Source organism: Epinephelus fuscoguttatus, linkage group LG22 (genome assembly GCF_011397635.1).
Source record: "Epinephelus fuscoguttatus linkage group LG22, E.fuscoguttatus.final_Chr_v1".
NCBI classification, from domain to species: Eukaryota; Metazoa; Chordata; class Actinopteri; order Perciformes; family Serranidae; genus Epinephelus; species Epinephelus fuscoguttatus.
The window spans coordinates 466,355-483,960 of record NC_064773.1 but is presented as its reverse complement, the minus strand read 5'-3'; the positions used below and the strand labels follow the sequence as shown (position 1 = coordinate 483,960).

General features: G+C 44.5%; 1 protein-coding gene and 1 long non-coding RNA gene across 2 annotated transcripts in view; one reads left to right on the top strand and one right to left on the bottom strand.

Annotated features, from left to right (window-relative positions):
• Positions 1-5,658: 5,658 nt before the first annotated feature.
• The window catches only part of cped1 (cadherin-like and PC-esterase domain containing 1), a 29,159-nt gene continuing 17,211 nt past the window's right edge, over positions 5,659-17,606 (top strand). Inside the window, exons 1-6 of the mRNA XM_049566620.1 lie at positions 5,659-6,650; positions 13,680-13,854; positions 15,771-15,865; positions 15,956-16,125; positions 16,259-16,406; positions 16,756-16,883. Of these exons, the coding sequence (XP_049422577.1) occupies positions 6,414-6,650; positions 13,680-13,854; positions 15,771-15,865; positions 15,956-16,125; positions 16,259-16,406; positions 16,756-16,883 (953 nt within the window). The 5' untranslated portion in view covers positions 5,659-6,413. The remainder of the gene's footprint in view (positions 6,651-13,679; positions 13,855-15,770; positions 15,866-15,955; positions 16,126-16,258; positions 16,407-16,755; positions 16,884-17,606) is intronic.
• On the bottom strand, positions 10,514-12,206 carry LOC125882778 (uncharacterized). The gene is made up of 3 exons (XR_007448409.1): positions 12,044-12,206; positions 11,537-11,668; positions 10,514-11,345 (listed from the first exon to the last, which is right to left on the bottom strand). It is a non-coding gene; the product is annotated as an uncharacterized LOC125882778 (long non-coding RNA).

The following is a 17,606-nucleotide window of genomic DNA, read 5'->3' as shown; positions in this document are numbered from 1 at the left end:
GAAGTTAGTGACATCATCAATAATGTCACAGGGACGTGGCCGAGCTCCTCCCCTCTGGTGGGATGTAAAAAAAACTACACACATGGCTGTTGGACTACAACTACAGGAGCCTGATGAACCTGTTTGAACCGTTAACATTAAGATGAACCGCGTGTGTGTGTGTGTGCGTGCGTGCGTGCGTGTGTGCACGCGTGTGTGTGTGTGTGTGTGTGCACGCGTGTGTGTGTACTGACAGGATGTTTAAAAAAAAAGGTCCAATAAAATCAGATGTTTTGGTATCTCCTTGACTTCTGTTTATTTGTGTGACTCTGTGGTGTCTCAGAGGCAGAGCGGTGGTTTGATCCCCGACTCCTCCCGTCTACATGTGGAAGCATCTGTGGGTAACATTTTAAACCTCACATCACTGAGCGGCACTGTGTACGGCAGCCTGGGCCACCAGCGTGTGAACGTGTGAATGTGACATGATGTCAAAGCACTTTGACCATCACTTTAGTTTTTATATGACACACACTTTTAGTAATGACTTTAAAAATATAGATTCATTTGGAGCGGATTATGTGAAGGTCATATATTCTAATCCTCACTTCCTGTGGGCTACAGCAACACTAAACCCCTGAGCTTGCCTGAGAAGGACTAAATGCACAAAGCTGCTATTTTGAAATATCCCATGGAGAGAGACTCTCACTGCAGCCTGTTCTATTTTGTTGTGAAAATGTGGGCGTGCAGCCTCGTTCTGTGGACGATAAACCAGGTGCAGACTTCCATCTGTGTCACCGCTGATGAGGAAATACAGCGAGTGCTGGACGGAGCAGTGAGTGACAACAACCCCGCCCACATTTAAGAGGACTGTCTGAACAGACCGAGGGTCTAGGTACCATGTCTGAAGGGTCACTGCTGGTTCTGAAGGGTTTGGTGGAGAAGGGCTGACGCAGCTCTGATCAAATCTAAACCCAGATTCTGTCTCTGTGTTTCCTGTTTCTCTCCTCACATTTCAACAACATAATTTAACTTCCTGTCTAAGTGTCATATAAGATCGTTTCAAACAGAAAAGGTCACGTCACGTCACGCAGCAGTGGGAGCGTTAATTGGTCCTCTGTGGTGCAGTGCATTCTGGTAGTTGTAGATGTTCTGCTTCTTGAGGAAAAGTGATCTTCACAGTCCTTCATCTGTTTCCTGTTTCCTGGGCTCATGTTGGACCAGTTGAACAGTATTTGTGTCTGTGCTGCAGAGACAGATCAGGTTAATGAACAGACATCTGTCCTGAGGTGAAACACGTCTGTAACCAGAGTCGGGAACATCCGAGGAGGAGATCTGAAACACTGATGTTCTGACATGAAGCTGCTCGTTCTTCTAAGGCTGTGACGGAGGCGACTTCATGCAGCTCAAAGCAAACAATCTGAAGTTTGATTAAAGTGTGATAAAGTCATAAAATAACAATATAACCATGACAGATAAAGGTTTCAGTCAGATGTGATTAAACAGATTTAATATCTAATAAAAGACCTTATTGATTATAATAAACAGACCCATCAGTGTGCAGTGAGTGCAGCTCTCCTGCAGGTGCAGCCTGAGGCCACCAGGGGGCGCCACACACCAGGACCTGAAGGACACGTGAGTATTTGCTGTGGATTTTTATCATGACTTTGTCGAACCTCCCATTGATGCTCTGTGATGTCTCAGTGTTCTAGTCGTTAAAGATGCAGCAGTAAACTGTGGTGTTAAGGTTTAACTCAGAGTTCCTGTGTGTCTTATAACGGGTTATATAGAGGTTAATATAAAGACAGACAATAACTGAACATGAAGTTAATGCATTTTTATCATTAAACCAAATTATGACGTTTTTTTCCCCGTTAAAGGGTTTTTGGGGAGTTTTTCCTGATCAGCTGTGAGGGTCCTAAGGACAGAGGGATGTCGTATGCTGTAAAGCCCTGTGAGGCAAATTGTGATTTGTGATATTGGGCTTTATAAATAAAACTGATTGATTGACTGAAGCTTCGGCTTGTTAAACCTTAACATTCATAATGTTTCTCAGCTCTCTTTAAACTAAACTGAGCACTAACAGGAAGTGACAGAGACTCAGGAGATGAACTTTATCCAATCCAACTTTATTTGTAAAGAACTGTAAAACAACCACAGAGTACCAAAGTGCTGTACAAAAGAATAAATAAAAGACAAAACAGCTCACACAAGGCATAAAATACGAGTAAAATAAGAGACATAAAACATCTGTAAAAAAAAAAAAAATAATAACAGCTATACAATAAAAACAAACAATAAAATAATATAAAATCAACATCTTACAGGGTGTCAAAGGCCAGGGAGGAGAGATGGGTTTTAAGAAGAGACTTAAAAATAGAGAAGACGCCTGTCTGATGTGCAGAGGCAGATCATTCCACATTTTAGGAGCTGCCACAGTGAAAGCATGGTGCCCTCTGAGCTTGCACTTAGTTTTTGGTACACTCAGGAGCAGCTGATCAGCTGATCTGAGAGAGCGGGTAGGTGAATACGTATGCAGCAGCTCAGAGAGGTAGGGCGGGGCACAACCATTTAGGGATTTAAAAGCAAATAAAATAATTTTAAAATGGATCCTAGTGTGTATGGGCAGCCAGTGGAGTGAGGCTAAAATGGGAGAAATGTGCTCATGTTTACGTGTGCCAGTTAAAAGACGCGCAGCAGCGTTCTGAACCATCTGGAGACGGATGATGGAGGACCTACTAACCCCCACATAAAGTGCTTTACGGTAATCCAGCCGAGTGGTGATAAAGGTGTGGATTACTGTCTCAAAGTGCTGCCCTGGAAGAATTGGCTTAAATTTGGCAAGCTGCCTCAGTTAGAAAAAACTTGATTTAACGACTGCCTTGATCTGATTGTCGAGCTTGAGATCAGAGTCCACTTTAACTCCCAGGTTAGCGATGTTCGGTTTGATGTACTGGGCCAAGGAACCCAGATCTAGACAGAGGGTCTCAGTGGTGCCACCAAAAATCATCACTCCTGTCTTCTTTTCGTTAAAATTTAAAAAGTTCAGAGCCATCCAGGCCTTTATGTCGTCAAGACACTTAAGTAACGGATTGACAGAGTATGCTTTATATTTTTTAAGAGGCATATAAATCTGAGTATCATCCGCACAGCAGTGAAATAAAATGCCATGCTTTCTCAGTGTGGAACCAAGCGGGAGCAAGTACAGAGAGAAGAGAAGAGGGCCTAGGACTGAGCCATGTGGGACTCCACATGACAGAGGAGATTAACAGGAAGTTTTAAACTGACCTTGAGTTTTATAGTTTATTTGTTCATGTGTTTAAATCATTTTAAATCTACTGTGTGTCACACACTTTAATCTCTGTTTCCACAAACTGAGACACAGCTTTTATTTTACATGTGTTCAGTTTCCTGTCACTTCATACAGACGTGCTCTGACCTGAAACCTCCTGTGTGACGACACTCTGCTGTTTGTCTGTCCATCAGTGAGGTTGTTTGTCTGTCCATCAGTGAGGCTGTTTGTCTGTACGTCAGTGAGGCTGTCTGTACGTCAGTGAGGCTGTTTGTCTGTACGTCACTGAGGCTGTGTGTCTGTACGTCACTGAGGCTGTTTCTCTGTACGTCAGTGAGGCTGTGTGTCTGTACGTCACTGAGGCTGTTTCTCTGTACGTCAGTGAGGCTGTTTGTCTGTGCGTCAGTGAGGCTGTTTGTCTGTGCGTCAGTGAGGCTGTTTCTCTGTACGTCAGTGAGGCTGTTTCTCTGTACGTCAGTGAGGCTGTGTGTCTGTACGTCAGTGAGGCTGTTTCTCTGTACGTCAGTGAGGCTGTTTGTCTGTCCATCAGTGAGGCTGTGTGTCTGTACGTCAGTGAGGCTGTGTGTCTGTACGTCAGTGAGGCTGTTTCTCTGTACGTCAGTGAGGCTGTGTGTCTGTACGTCAGTGAGGCTGTTTCTCTGTACGTCAGTGAGGCTGTTTGTCTGTCCATCAGTGAGGCTGTGTGTCTGTACGTCAGTGAGGCTGTGTGTCTGTACGTCAGTGAGGCTGTTTGTCCATCAGTGAGGCTGTTTGTCTGTATGTCAGTGAGGCTGTTTGTCCATCAGTGAGGCTGTTTGTCTGTACGTCACTGAGGCTGTTTGTCTGTACGTCAGTGAGGCTGTGTGTCTGTACGTCAGTGAGGCTGTTTGTCTGTCCGTCAGTGAGGCTGTGTGTCTGTGCATCAGTGAGGCTGTGTGTCTGTCCATCAGTGAGGCTGTGCGTCTGTGCATCAGTGAGGCTGTGCGTCTGTACGTCAGTGAGGCTGTGTGTCTGTACGTCACTGAGGCTGTTTGTCTGTACGTCACTGAGGCTGTTTGTCTGTACGTCACTGAGGCTGTTTCTCTGTACGTCAGTGAGGCTGTGTGTCTGTACGTCAGTGAGGCTGTTTGTCTGTCCATCAGTGAGGCTGTTTGTCTGTACGTCACTGAGGCTGTTTGTCTGTACGTCAGTGAGGCTGTTTCTCTGTACGTCAGTGCTGTGTGTCTGTACGTCAGTGAGGCTGTGTGTCTGTACGTCAGTGAGGCTGTGTGTCTGTACGTCACTGAGGCTGTTTGTCTGTCCATCAGTGAGGCTGTTTGTCTGTACGTCACTGAGGCTGTTTGTCTGTACGTCAGTGAGGCTGTTTCTCTGTACGTCAGTGAGGCTGTGTGTCTGTACGTCAGTGAGGCTGTTTGTCCATCAGTGAGGCTGTTTGTCTGTGCATCAGTGAGGCTGTTTGTCTGTATGTCAGTGAGGCTGTGTGTCTGTACGTCACTGAGGCTGTTTGTCTGTACGTCAGTGAGGCTGTGTGTCTGTACGTCAGTGAGGCTGTGTGTCTGTACGTCACTGAGGCTGTGTGTCTGTACGTCACTGAGGCTGTTTGTCTGTACGTCAGTGAGGCTGTGTGTCTGTACGTCACTGAGGCTGTTTGTCTGTACGTCAGTGAGGCTGTGTGTCTGTACGTCAGTGAGGCTGTTTGTCTGTCCATCAGTGAGGCTGTTTGTCTGTACGTCAGTGAGGCTGTTTGTCTGTACGTCAGTGAGGCTGTTTGTCTGTCCATCAGTGAGGCTGTTTGTCTGTACGTCAGTGAGGCTGTTTGTCTGTACGTCAGTGAGGCTGTTTGTCTGTACTCTGATCGCTCTGTGCTGACAAAAATAAAAATGTTTCCTCCTCAAACCTCTCCACAGTGAGTCCAGTGTGGAAATATGGACGAATAATAACAGATATCTATAATAAATTTAAGATCGTCTTCTGTCCCATCTGTTCTTTTTAACTTCGCTTTTTTTTCCTGTTTTTTAATGTTAATTATTCCTTCATGTATTAACAGGTGATTATTAATTATATAAATGTAGATCATGAGGACTTTATTTTACTCTTTAGTGTCACTGCACGTGCTCCAACCCTAACCCTGACCACTGGAGGGAGGAATAGAGTTGGTGTGTGTGTGTCTGTGTGTGTGTGTGTCTGTGTGTGTGTGTGTGTGTGTGTGTGTGTGTGTGTGTGTGTGTAAAACACTGAGAGACAGTTTCATTGACTTTAACCCCCAACACACACACACACACACACACACACACACACACACACACACACGTATATATAAACAGGGTGTGTGTGTTTTCCAGAAATAACTCAGCCTTCAGAGTGTTTCAGCGGGAGGGAGGAGGAGGAGGAGGTGCGGACCTCCTACTGAGCAGCAGGATCAGAGTTTTACAGTCCAGACTGAAGACCAGGACGCAGACTGATCCTGGATCAGAGGAGAGGAGTTAAAGCAGAGAGGAAGAGGACTGAAACCTGACCTCCTCCTCTTCTCCTCCTCTTCTTCTCCTCTTCCTCCTCCTCCTCCTCCTCCTCCTGCTGCTGCTGCTGCTGCTGCAGACTGAGAGTTAACTCAAACCAGATGGTCTCTGTTTTTAACTTCTCTGTGACGACACAAACTTCTCTCAGCGCGGAGCCGTGACTGCAGCTCAGTCTAACGGAGTGTGTGTCCTGATCAGCTGACAGGACGGAGGACAGAGACAGCAGACACTGAGACACAGCAGGAGGACACTCCGAGGAGTCTTCTGTCCATCTCTAGAGCACATGATGTCCATGAGGAGGAGGCAACATGCAGCTCGGCTGCTCTGAGACCAGCTCCTCTGCTCCTGGGATCAGCCCGCTGCGCACCCAGACTCCGCCTGGATTATCACTGATTTAAGACCGGACTCGGTTTTTACCGGACCCCCTTTGGGTTCACATGAGAGTGGACTCTGTTTCAGACTCTGAAGGATCCTCCTGTAAATTCGGCTCTGGTTTGATCCATCAGAAACCTCCTTATCTTCCTAACTCAACAGTCCCGTTACTTTGATGTGCGGAGGGAACTTTAGCGAGGAGCCTTCAGAGAGGAGATGAAGGAGATGAAGGTGATGAAGAGGAGGGAGGTGAAGTGATGCGGTGCCTCCTGGCTTCAGCCGGGATGCTGCTCCGCCGCCGCTCCTGCTCCTGCTCCTGCTCGGGGCCGCTGCTGCTCCTGCTCGGGGTGTCGGTGTGTCTCTTCTACCAGACCCTGATGGTGGCCCGGAACCGGCTCCGCTCCGGACACCAGCAGCCCGCAGCCGCTCCCGACACCCGGGTCCTGATGGAGGAGGAGACCAGGAGGGTCATCGCTGCTCTGGAGACCCTGCAGGTGGGTTTACCTGGCCTCCAGGTGTGTGTTCACCTGTGATGATGCTGATGTGACCTGCAGCAGATGTTTAACTGTCACACTCCTGACTGAGTTTTTAAACTGCTTCACCAAACTCCATTTAAATTTCTCGCACTTAAAGGTTATTTTATTGATAAATATACGATATGACGTCATCCTATCATCGGATAATACCGTTTTATAGTCCTTCAGATCTCCTCACAAATTCTGCATCTTAACCAGCAGCCTGACAGATTTTTAAAGAATAAATGAACTCCCAGTTTTAAAGAAACTCCAGGTGTTTAATGTGCAACAGTTTTCCAGAGCTTTCTGCTGAGGAAGACTGTGGAACTGACTGAAAGCTCTGGGAAGAGTTTGAGTTCACTTGTAGTTTTATCCAACTCCAGATGTTTGACACACACACTGACACTAACCTGCTGATTCATCCATTCATCACTGTACTGTAATTAATTTCAGCATTTACCTTTAACAAACTTAACATGATAAACGTGATAATCACCAAACCTCACTGACAGTCCTGACGTTTTAAAATTAGTTTGGTCGATGCACTGACGAGCTGAGCAGAGACTTTGTCAGACTCTCATGGGTCCATCTGTGAATTCAGCTTGAATATAATGCGTCAGTATCATTTTTAATTTCAACTAAATGTGTCTCCATCATGCAGCTGGATTCACTCACAGAGCTACTGTGGCACCAGACCTCATCTGGAAACAGGACATTTTAGGATTTTGTAGACCTGTAAATATGGAGTCAGAGACATTTGGCCTCAATATAATAATGATAATAATAATAATAATAATAATAATAATAATACATTTATTTGATACAGCAGCTTTCACAGAAATGGAATTCGCAAAATAAGATCAATAAAAACAAAACACAGAGCAGATACACACCAGGAGACACACAGAGGACAGTTCAGGATGGTCTTTAAACTAAACCAGTCACTAAAAAACACTGGCTGAACTATCATTAGCCCAGTTTAGGGTCAAACTGACTTCTGTCACTCAGTGTAATGTTCAAGTGTGTTGGTGAAGCAGTGGACGCCACAGTCTGACCTGCGTGATGACATCAGAGTCGATGAAAAACCTGCTGCACAGTGTTTCAGGTTGGCGACAGAAACAGACGTAGCGTTAACGTTAGCCTGTGGTCAAGATGGCGGAGCTGTGTCCTGCTGCTGCCCCGTTAAACATGTTAATGGAGCACCAGTGTCTCTGCGCAGCGGTCCCAGCTCACTGACAGCGCCGGGTAACATTACTTAAAACTGATGTTAGTCATGTGGTGACGTTACACTTTAGCAGCGGTGTTGAGATGACGTTAAACAAAGCACCAGTTTCACCAGCGCTGATATCTTAGAATGACTAACGTTAACGTAACATTAATAAGGTCTTTGATCCCACTGATCAAGTGTCTGACATTAACGGTTAAAATAACGTCAACGTAAAGAGAGGGTTAACGTTAGCGACTGATGTACACCAACCGTTAGCTTAGCTGACTGATGCTAACGTAAGTAGATTATAAAGACTTTGGTTCATTTAGTGGAAATTTATTTATATTAAAATCGGCCAATCGTTAATTTCAATCAGTAAATAATGTGAGTTTAATATTAACGTACGTTCAGCACACAGCTCTTCTCACAATTTGCACGATGAAGGGGCGGAGTCAAGGCGGGAAAATGACCCAGTGATGGTGAAGACAACCAGTCACATGTGTACTGGGCCGACAGGTCAGAGATATGAACCAGTGTTTGGATCATTATTCATTTAGAGTTTAGTCTCTGGTCTGATGAGAGCAGCTCAGTGGATCTGTCATCCTGTCAGAGACATGTGTTGAGCCTTTAACCCTTAAACTGACAGATTTGTGGACGGACCTCTGAATGGACAGTGTCCCTCAGGAGGACAGACAGTGTCCCTCAGGAGGACAGACAGCGTCCCTCAGGAGGACAGACAGCGTCCCTCAGGAGTATAAAGAGGCATCATGGTGGTCCGTGCTGCCTTCAGGCTCCTCCTGTCTCATTGTTGCAGTATTTTTAGATGGTGACAGATCAATGGCCGCGTGCAGCTGGGTTTTATTTTACCACAGGATGATTGACAGCTGCAGGGACCAATCAGATCACAGTATCCCGTCAGTATGTGTGTGCTGGGTATTTTAAGTGTGTCCTGCTGCTCAGTGTCCCTGATATAAATATTTGTGTCATTAATCAGCCCAGGATCCAGTTACTGACAGATAACTGAGTGTAAACTCACACACACACACACACACACACACACACACACACACACACACACACACACTCTGTCAAGTTGTTAATCTTGTCAGTTTAGTTGGTTAAACTGGAGTTGATCCTGTTTTATGAGCTTTGTGAATGTGAGGAGACGTCAGCTCTGTGAACGTGTGTGTGTGTGTGTGTGTGTGGTTCAGGTTTGTTTTTACACCTTAAACATGTGAGTATTGTCCTCTACGATAGGTGGAGATATGCCCCCTTTCAGCTTGTTAGTATTGGACCTTTTTCCTGTTGACCTATTACGTCACAGACCAAACAATGGACAAACAAGTTAGCTACGGTTAGCTAGCAGCTAACTGCTACCATGGTGGACAACTTTACAGCTCTGTACATTTGGTCCGTCCAAAAAGTCACGGCTCTGGATGTAGATTTCTCCATGTTGTTACCGGCTTCTTCTTCTCTTACACATTTAATGCTATTGGACTTCCGGGTCAAAGCCCGGGGCGGAAACTGTGGAGCATGCTCAGAGCGCCTCGGCCAGTTTGGGTCTGATTGACTGTATACATGCAGGAGTCACATGATCTGGGTGTGTTAGTCCCACTGTGACACATTCACTGCAGGACCATTTCACTCACACTGACAGGTTTACAGGGGTTTTGAAAGTCCGGTTGAAGTCGGACTAACATGTTTACGTGTATTTTGAAAGTCCTTTTTAAGTCGCACTAACATGTTTACATGTATTTTGAAAGTCCGGTTGAAGTCGGACTAACATTTTTACGTGTATTTTGAAAGTCCGGTTGAAGTCGGACTAACATTTTTACGTGTATTTTGAAAGTCCTTTTTAAGTCGCACTAACATGTTTACGTGTATTTTGAAAGTCCGGTTGAAGTCGGACTAACATGTTTACGTCTGTTTTAAAAGTCTGGTTTAAGTTGGGACCTTTAAACCAGTTCAGAGTGTTTTCACAGCTGCAGCTGAAACTGGTTTCATTCTCTGATGTCTCACAGCTGACTCGTCATTCAAACCTGCTGCACAGTGAGTCTGTTCTCAGCTTTAAACAGGACGTGTTCTTAGGACGGAGCTGTGTGGCACTCCTGATTGGTCACTGCTGCTCTGATGTTTAGTTATAACACAGATAAAATCATGTTCATATTCTAACTTGTACTCTGCAGGAACTCAAAGCATCAGAGGACAAACTAAATATTTGTGTCCTGGGTCAGTGGGAACTCTTCATATGTCTTTATGTTTAATAAGTTTAACTGGTGATGAATGTAAATCTCTAAATCTCTTTTCTCAAAATATCAGTAAATACCAGTCAGTTTGATATTAAACTGCTGACATGTTGTAAAGAGATGATGACGCTCGGTGTGAAACAGGAAGTGAACACACAGTTCAGGTCAGATTTTAATACACACTGTAAACACACACACACACACACACACACACACACACACACACACACACACACACACACACACAGAAACATGACGGAGGTCTGTTAGAGACCTCAGATCAGCGGCTGTAGAGTCAGCCGAGTGCTGACAGACAAGTCATGTGACCAGAGCCTCAGGTCATGTGATGATGATGATGAAGACTCGCTTCATCAGTCAGTGGAATGAGACCTCATTAGAGTTTCTGTTGGTGGACACAGAGTTCAGCTTCGTCCTCCTTCACTGACTGAACGCAGTATGATTACTCTGATTACTTGTACTCTGATTACTTTTACTGCAGGACATGTTCAGCTGCAGTTTCTGGTTCACACTTTTAATCTATAATCAATAATCAGGTCATTTAACATGAACTACAACAAGAACTTATTTAACAGAACTGAAGTTAATATGTTTCATGACTTTATTCTTTACATGTTTATCATGTTTGATGTTTTCAGAGATTAACGATGATCAATGACTGAATGATTTGAATGTTTATCATTTGAACTGATTTATTTCTGTACTTAAATCAAACTCTAAATTTCTCAGGTTCAGTAACTCCTTAAAAAGATTCAGAAAATGACGACGTGTTAAAATAAAGAATGTAAACATTAAATGACGTCGTCATGAGTCAGCAGAGTGAAGACATTCATACTGTCATCAGTCTGAGTGAATCTATGTATTTATATGAACATGAAATATAACTGCAGATTGTTTTAATGACATGTTTGAGTCCCTCAGTGTCTCTGTGAGAGTGTGAAGAAGTCAGTCAGGAAACAGTTTGACTGCCAGCGTCTGTGAACTGACCTCAGATCTGATCTGAATACTGAAACACACACAGACTGGAGTAAACAACAACAAGTCAACAAACAAACATGTCAGAGCGCTCCTCGTCTGTCTGCAGGGGAACTTTCTTCTTCTGTGGTTTCAGACTAACTGACGCTCTCTGGTGTTTCATGTCTTCCATCAGAGACCGTGATGACGTTTAAAGGCTCAGTTTGTCAAAGCAGTGTCACTGTTGAACTACAGCACACACACACACACACACACACACACACACGATACATATTAACACAGAGTGTGTGGCCTGTATCTGTAATATTTTTTTTCAGCCAACAGATGTTCAGTTATCGACCTGGAGTGTGAAAGTGTTTTTTATGTTGCAGATGAGCTCATTATACAGTGAATGAGTGAATGAGTGAATGAGTTCTTACACAGTCACAGTGACTGGCAGCAGGTCAGAGTGGGCGGGGCTACAGGAGCTGTTGGCTGTTGTCACTGAATCCCTCAGGACTTATATTTAGACCCTGTTATCTGAAACACACACACACACACACACACACACACTGAGACACACACACACACACAGTCAGTTTAATTTCAGGTGATTAAAATGATTGATCAGGTTGAATCTTCAGCACATTAACACATTATATTTGATCATTAACGCTGATATTAATCTGTTCAACATATTTTAGTTTAAATATCTCAAACAGCTGAACTCCTGATTTGACTCATTCATGTCTGAAACATGAGGAGCAGCATGTTAACATGTTAACAGAGTGTACTACAGACACATAACAACATGGCTGATTATTTAGATCAGTTAAATTCTTCCTGTTGAAACAATAAATCAGTGGAATTAAAAAGTAAACAGAGTTTGTTCTGAGCTGTCAACTAAAGTGTCGCAGCATGCAGAGCGTGATAATCCTGTGTCATACCTGTAAATCATCCTGAGGATCATGTGTTAGTCAAACAGCAGACATAAGGTCAGGATGAAGCTCCATCCTCGTCTTCATCACCTCCTCCTCTGACTCCTGCAGGACAGCATGTCTCATTCTGTCTCGTCTCTCACACATCTGATCCTAAATGTCAAACTGCAGACCGCCGCTCTGTCAGAGACACACTGAGTACTCAGCTCCAGAGTAACTAACACGACACAGTCAGAGTACTGCTGTAACAGGAACAGGTCCTGCATCAAAGTAAAGGTGCATGGGTACTGTCAGGGACGTGTGGTTAAAGTATGTTTCCTCTGTTTAAACGAAAATATGAGAGAAGTTTAGAGGAACCCCTGTCGGCCCTCTGCCCGCTCTCTGTCAGCCCTGTGTCATCCTGCTATCGGCCCTCTGTCGGCCCACTGTCGGCCCGCTCTGTGTCGGCCCACTGTCGGCCCTCTGTCGGCCCACTGTCGGCCCGCTCTGTGTCGGCCCTCTGTCGGCCCGCTGTCAGCCCTGTGTCATCCTGCTATCGGCCCTCTGTCGGCCCTCTGTTGGCCCACTGTCGGCCCGCTCTGTGTCGGCCCACTGTCGGCCCACTGTCGGCCCTCTGTCGGCCCTCTGTCGGCCCTCTTCAGCAGCCACAAGGATTAAATTAATTTTGACTCATAAGTATGAATAAAATTTGTCGACAACAGTTCCGTCACAGAGTGTCAGACTCTCCTAACTCTGTCACGTCATGAGCCCACTCCCTGGTTTCCTCTTAGTTTCTCTGTGTGATGTTAAAGTGATAACAGGTCAGCAGGATAATCTGCAGCTTGTGTGTTAACATGCCGTTACGTCAATGTTCCACCGATATCACTAACAGTTATAGTTGTTGTTGTGGTCATCTGAGTGGACGCTTCAGTCTGAGCTGATATGAACAGACGTTTGTTTTATACTCAGAAGAAGAAGAAGAAGAAGAGTGAGAGCTGGAGTCAGTTCAGAGTCTGTTGACCCACAGAGATCAGTGTGATGGAAACATGAGGAGGAGGAGCAGGAGCAGGAGCAGGAGGAGGAGCGTCCACGTTTCCTCTCACATGGAAACAGTTAGTGAGCTCTGACAGACTGACCAGAGTTCAGACTGAAGAATCTACGTGTGGTTTTTACTGCTGAGGAGCTGCAGACGCGTTCAGCTCAGAGAGACGAAGATTATCAGTGACTGAACATCAGCTGTTTGTGTCTTTAATATGTTTACAGGAAAAAGATCCTTCATGTAGAGTCAGTGAACAAAAAGACAAATAAAAAACAGCTCAGATTGTGTCTCCTTCCTGTCAGTAACCTGCAGCAGACAGACAGAAATCAGACCTCTGCAGCAGCAGTCGCTTTTTTTATTCCTCCAGTCTGTGCGCTAAGCTAGGCTAACAGTTTCCCTCTGCCTCCAGTCTGTGCGCTAAGCTAGGCTAACAGTTTCCCTCTGCCTCCAGTCTGTGCGCTAAGCTAGGCTAACAGTTTCCCTCTGCCTCCAGTCTGTGCGCTAAGCTAGGCTAACAGTTTCCCCCTGCCTCCAGTCTGTGCGCTAAGCTAGGCTAACACAGGGTATCAGACAGTGAGCTGGGGGTTTGTCAGGAGGGTGAATAACAAGCATCGCGTCTCTCCTCAGGTCCAGGTCTGGTCCCAGCAGCCCCCCCGGCGGCAGCGGGCTGTGGTTCTGACGGGTCGTCACCAGCTCTCTGACCCTGAGGTCCAGCTGTACCAGCAGGTCCTGAAGAACCTGGACTACCAGGTCCAACTGTCCAGATACGCTGAGACCAGCAGTGTCCTCACAACCAATCATGGTAACAATCACACACGCTGCTGTTTTTATATTTAAATGAGTGAACATGTGAAAAATACAAAGGCTGCAGCTCCTGGACTGAGACACATTATAACATTCACCAAGGTCTGATGGGAACTGTAGTCAGACAGGTTTATTCTCAACAGAAACAAATATATAAATGTAAAAATCAAACTCTGATATTTTCTGTTTTTACATCATTAAGTTTCTAAACATTCACACAGAAGTTTGATTCATGTTCAGACACACTGATGTTTGTCTCTACAGATCTGAGGCCACAGGAAACACTTTACTGTGTGTGTGTGTGTGTGTGTGTGTGTGTGTGTGTGTGTGCGTGTGTGTGCGCGTGTGCGTGTGCATGTGTGTGTGTGTTAATGTGTGTCCTGCAGGGTGGAGACTTCCTGTCAGCAGCTGCAGGACAAAATGGAGACACAGTTTAAAGCTTCGTTCAACAGAAACAGCAGAAAGTTTAACTGTAGTTCATAAAAACATTTTAAATCTTTATTTATAACGTTCGTCAGAAATCAGGTCTTTATTTAGTGTCTGAAAACGTCTGATCAACAAACTGTCCTCTGAAACACACTCTGACTCTGAACCCACCAAAACATCATAAACAACAGGTGTGTAAACAGAGGGGGCGGGGCCTAATGCTCCTACCAGCAGGTGAAGAAGAAGAAAGAGTCTTTATGACCTCATAAATCACAGAGAGAGCAGCTGCTCCTCACTCACATGGTTCAGTCCATCACTGACAGACCCTCTGTGGTCACATGGTTCAGAGGTCGACACTTGTTTGTTTTGCTATGGAAGCTAACGTTAGCTAATGTGCTAAAAAGTTAGCGTTGCAGAGAAATCCAATCTTCCTCTTAATCCCTCCCCAGTTTCTGATGAGGTGGACATGATAACCCTTAATACACATAACCTTATTCATCCCTACAACAGGAAATACTTTTTCCCTAACCTGATATGAAGTGTGCGCTGCACATGTGAGCATTTTTGATGATGGCCTCCGTCCAGTCCTTTGGTCTTATCACATTTAACCATAGTTGTCTTTGTTTTTGTTGACGGGCAGTGGCGGCTGGTTTTGAGTGTTACTGGTGTGTAAGTGTGGTGTTACTTGTGTGTAACTGTGGTGTTACTGGTCCTCTGCAGTCTCCCTCTGTGTTGTTGGAGAAACTTCTCTGCAGAGACCAAAACAGTGGAGTCTTGAGCCAAAGCTCACAGCAGAGCGTTTCCTGTTTCCTCCACAATCACTTCCACATGTTCCCTCTGTGTGTGTCTCCATATTTGGTCAAAGTGTTTCCTGTTTCTCTCCCTCTTTGTGTCTGCTGTTCTTTTTTTGTCTAAGCTTTACCCTGCGTCTGTCGACAGTGAGCTGAAATAAAGGTTGTTAACTTTAATCACATGTTTCAGACCAACGTTCATGTCGTCATCTCTGTGTTTTGACTGTGAGACACAGTGAGAGGCTGAACTTTAATCCGTCTGCTCGTCTTTTCTTTACTTTCATAGTGTAACTTTTAACTGAATGTCCTTAAACTCATCTAAATAAATAGTGTAGGAGCAGAAGAAGACGGAGGAGGAGGGAGTACTCTGATATAAAGTAAAAGTACAAACACCACAAGGTACAAATACTCTGTTCATCAGTTTCTGGAAAAAACTGATGGGTCAGAAACACAACTGCGGTGTTTTGTGGGAAAACTCCATTAAAGTACTTATTTTACTTAACTGCAATGTCTGAGTAAATGTACTCAGTTACATCAACAGTTGGCTGCAGAGGAACGACTGATTTTTATAAGAAGAATCTGCAGCAGTGATTCATTCTGTGTGGTTACAGGTGTGGTTACAGGTGTAACTTCCTGTCTGTGTCTCTGTGGTTACAGGTGTGGTTTCAGGTGTAACTTCCTGTTTGTGTGTTTCCAGGTGTGAGTGGGTGGAGCCTGCTGCTGTGTCTCAGTAGTTCGGAGAGAAGCTGTCTGAGGAGGATCTCCTTCTCTCACCTGCAGCACCATCAGACGGTGAGACTCACCTGTACGCCACAGACTGACTGATGGTCACATGACATCACCTGAGTCACTGTGGACTCACCTTTGTCTCTGTGTCTGCAGGTGAACCTGTTGCCGGGGGTGATGGAGGCGTTCTCTGATGCAGGTGGAGGTCTCTGTCACTTCTACACTCGCTCACACCTGACAGGGTCTGAATTACCCATGAGGCCACATGCCTGTGGATCGATCAGTCGGAAGCTTCAGGTTCCTGAGGACTCAGTGGGAGGCAGCAGGTGAGAATATTGTCAGAGCATCACAGGTGAGCTCCACCTGACAGGATATCACAGGTGAGCTCCACCTGACAGGATATTACAGGTGAGCTCCACCTTATCACCTGAGAACTGTTCCTCTTCTATTGTCTGACAGTCACTCACCTGTTGGAGCTCCGCCTCCTGCTCTGGTTGCCATGGTGAATGTTTACGTCCTGGTGACCTCCATGAAGCCACTTACTTCCTTCCTGCATGACATCAGTGTGGTAACAACCAATCAGGAACAGCGGGGACGACCCACAAAGGTAGAACACCCGGATTTGTTTTATTTTATCATATTTATTCATTTTGTTTTAATTTTTTTTGTTTCATTTGTTTATTTTTTTAATCAATATTCTTTTGTCTTATTAATTTAGCTTTTAATTTATTTTATTTTAATATGTTTGATTTGCTCTTTTATTTTTTGTTTTTTGTTGTTTCATTTGTTTGATTTTATCAATTTTCTTTTACTAATTTTGTTTTTTATTTATTTGCTTCTATTTATTTTATCTTATTTATTTTGTTACATATTATTTTATTTATGTGAGTTTGTGTTTTGAATGAACTGAACCTTTTCCTTTGCCGCCCTCTGCTGGTCTCACCTTCACCTCTCAGCTCAGGAACTTCCTGCTGCAGCAGGTGGGCCCAGCCACCTCCCATGAGGCTTTGGGGCAGGTGAAGAAGGTGATAGGTGAGGTGCTGCAGGCCGCCATGTCGACCAATGAGAAACAACAAATGAACAGGTAAATCATCCTCTCTGTACTTCCTGTTGTGATCATCAGCACTTGAGTCCACTGTCCAATCAGCTGCATCAGTTTGATTGATCTCATTAAAGTCGTTCAGAGTTCCTCTGATTAATTAGTCCCGCTGAAGACTGTGTTTTATTCTGAAGGGCAGATGACTCTGTGATCTTAATTCACGTTTTAGAAGTTCAAACTCTGAATAGCCAGACGGGAAGTATTGAATGAATTTCAAAGTAAATGTCAGGAGAAATGTTGTTGTTTATTTATTTCTTTGTGTCTCTAAAACGTGTTGCATCAGTGAAAGCAGACACATTTCTCTAGACTTTTACTTTGGTGGGACGCTGCTTCCTCATCCTCACTTTGATGAACAGAAAAACTCAATGAGAAAAAGACTTTTATTTTGACAGGAACTGTGTGAATGTCTCCTTTGGTCGAGGTTTTGTTTGTTTTATTTTGCAAATCTGATCTCTTCCTGCAGCAGCTGAGGGACGGTGTGGATTATTGATGGATTATTGGTGGATTATTGGTGGAATATTGATGAATTATTGGTGGATTATTGGTGGATTAATGGTGGATTATTAATTAATTATTGATGGATTATTGATGGATTATTGTTGGATTATTGATGGATTAATGGTGGATTATTAATTAATTATTGATGGATCATTGATGGATCATTGTTGGATTATTGATGGATTATTGGTGGATTATTGGTGGAATATT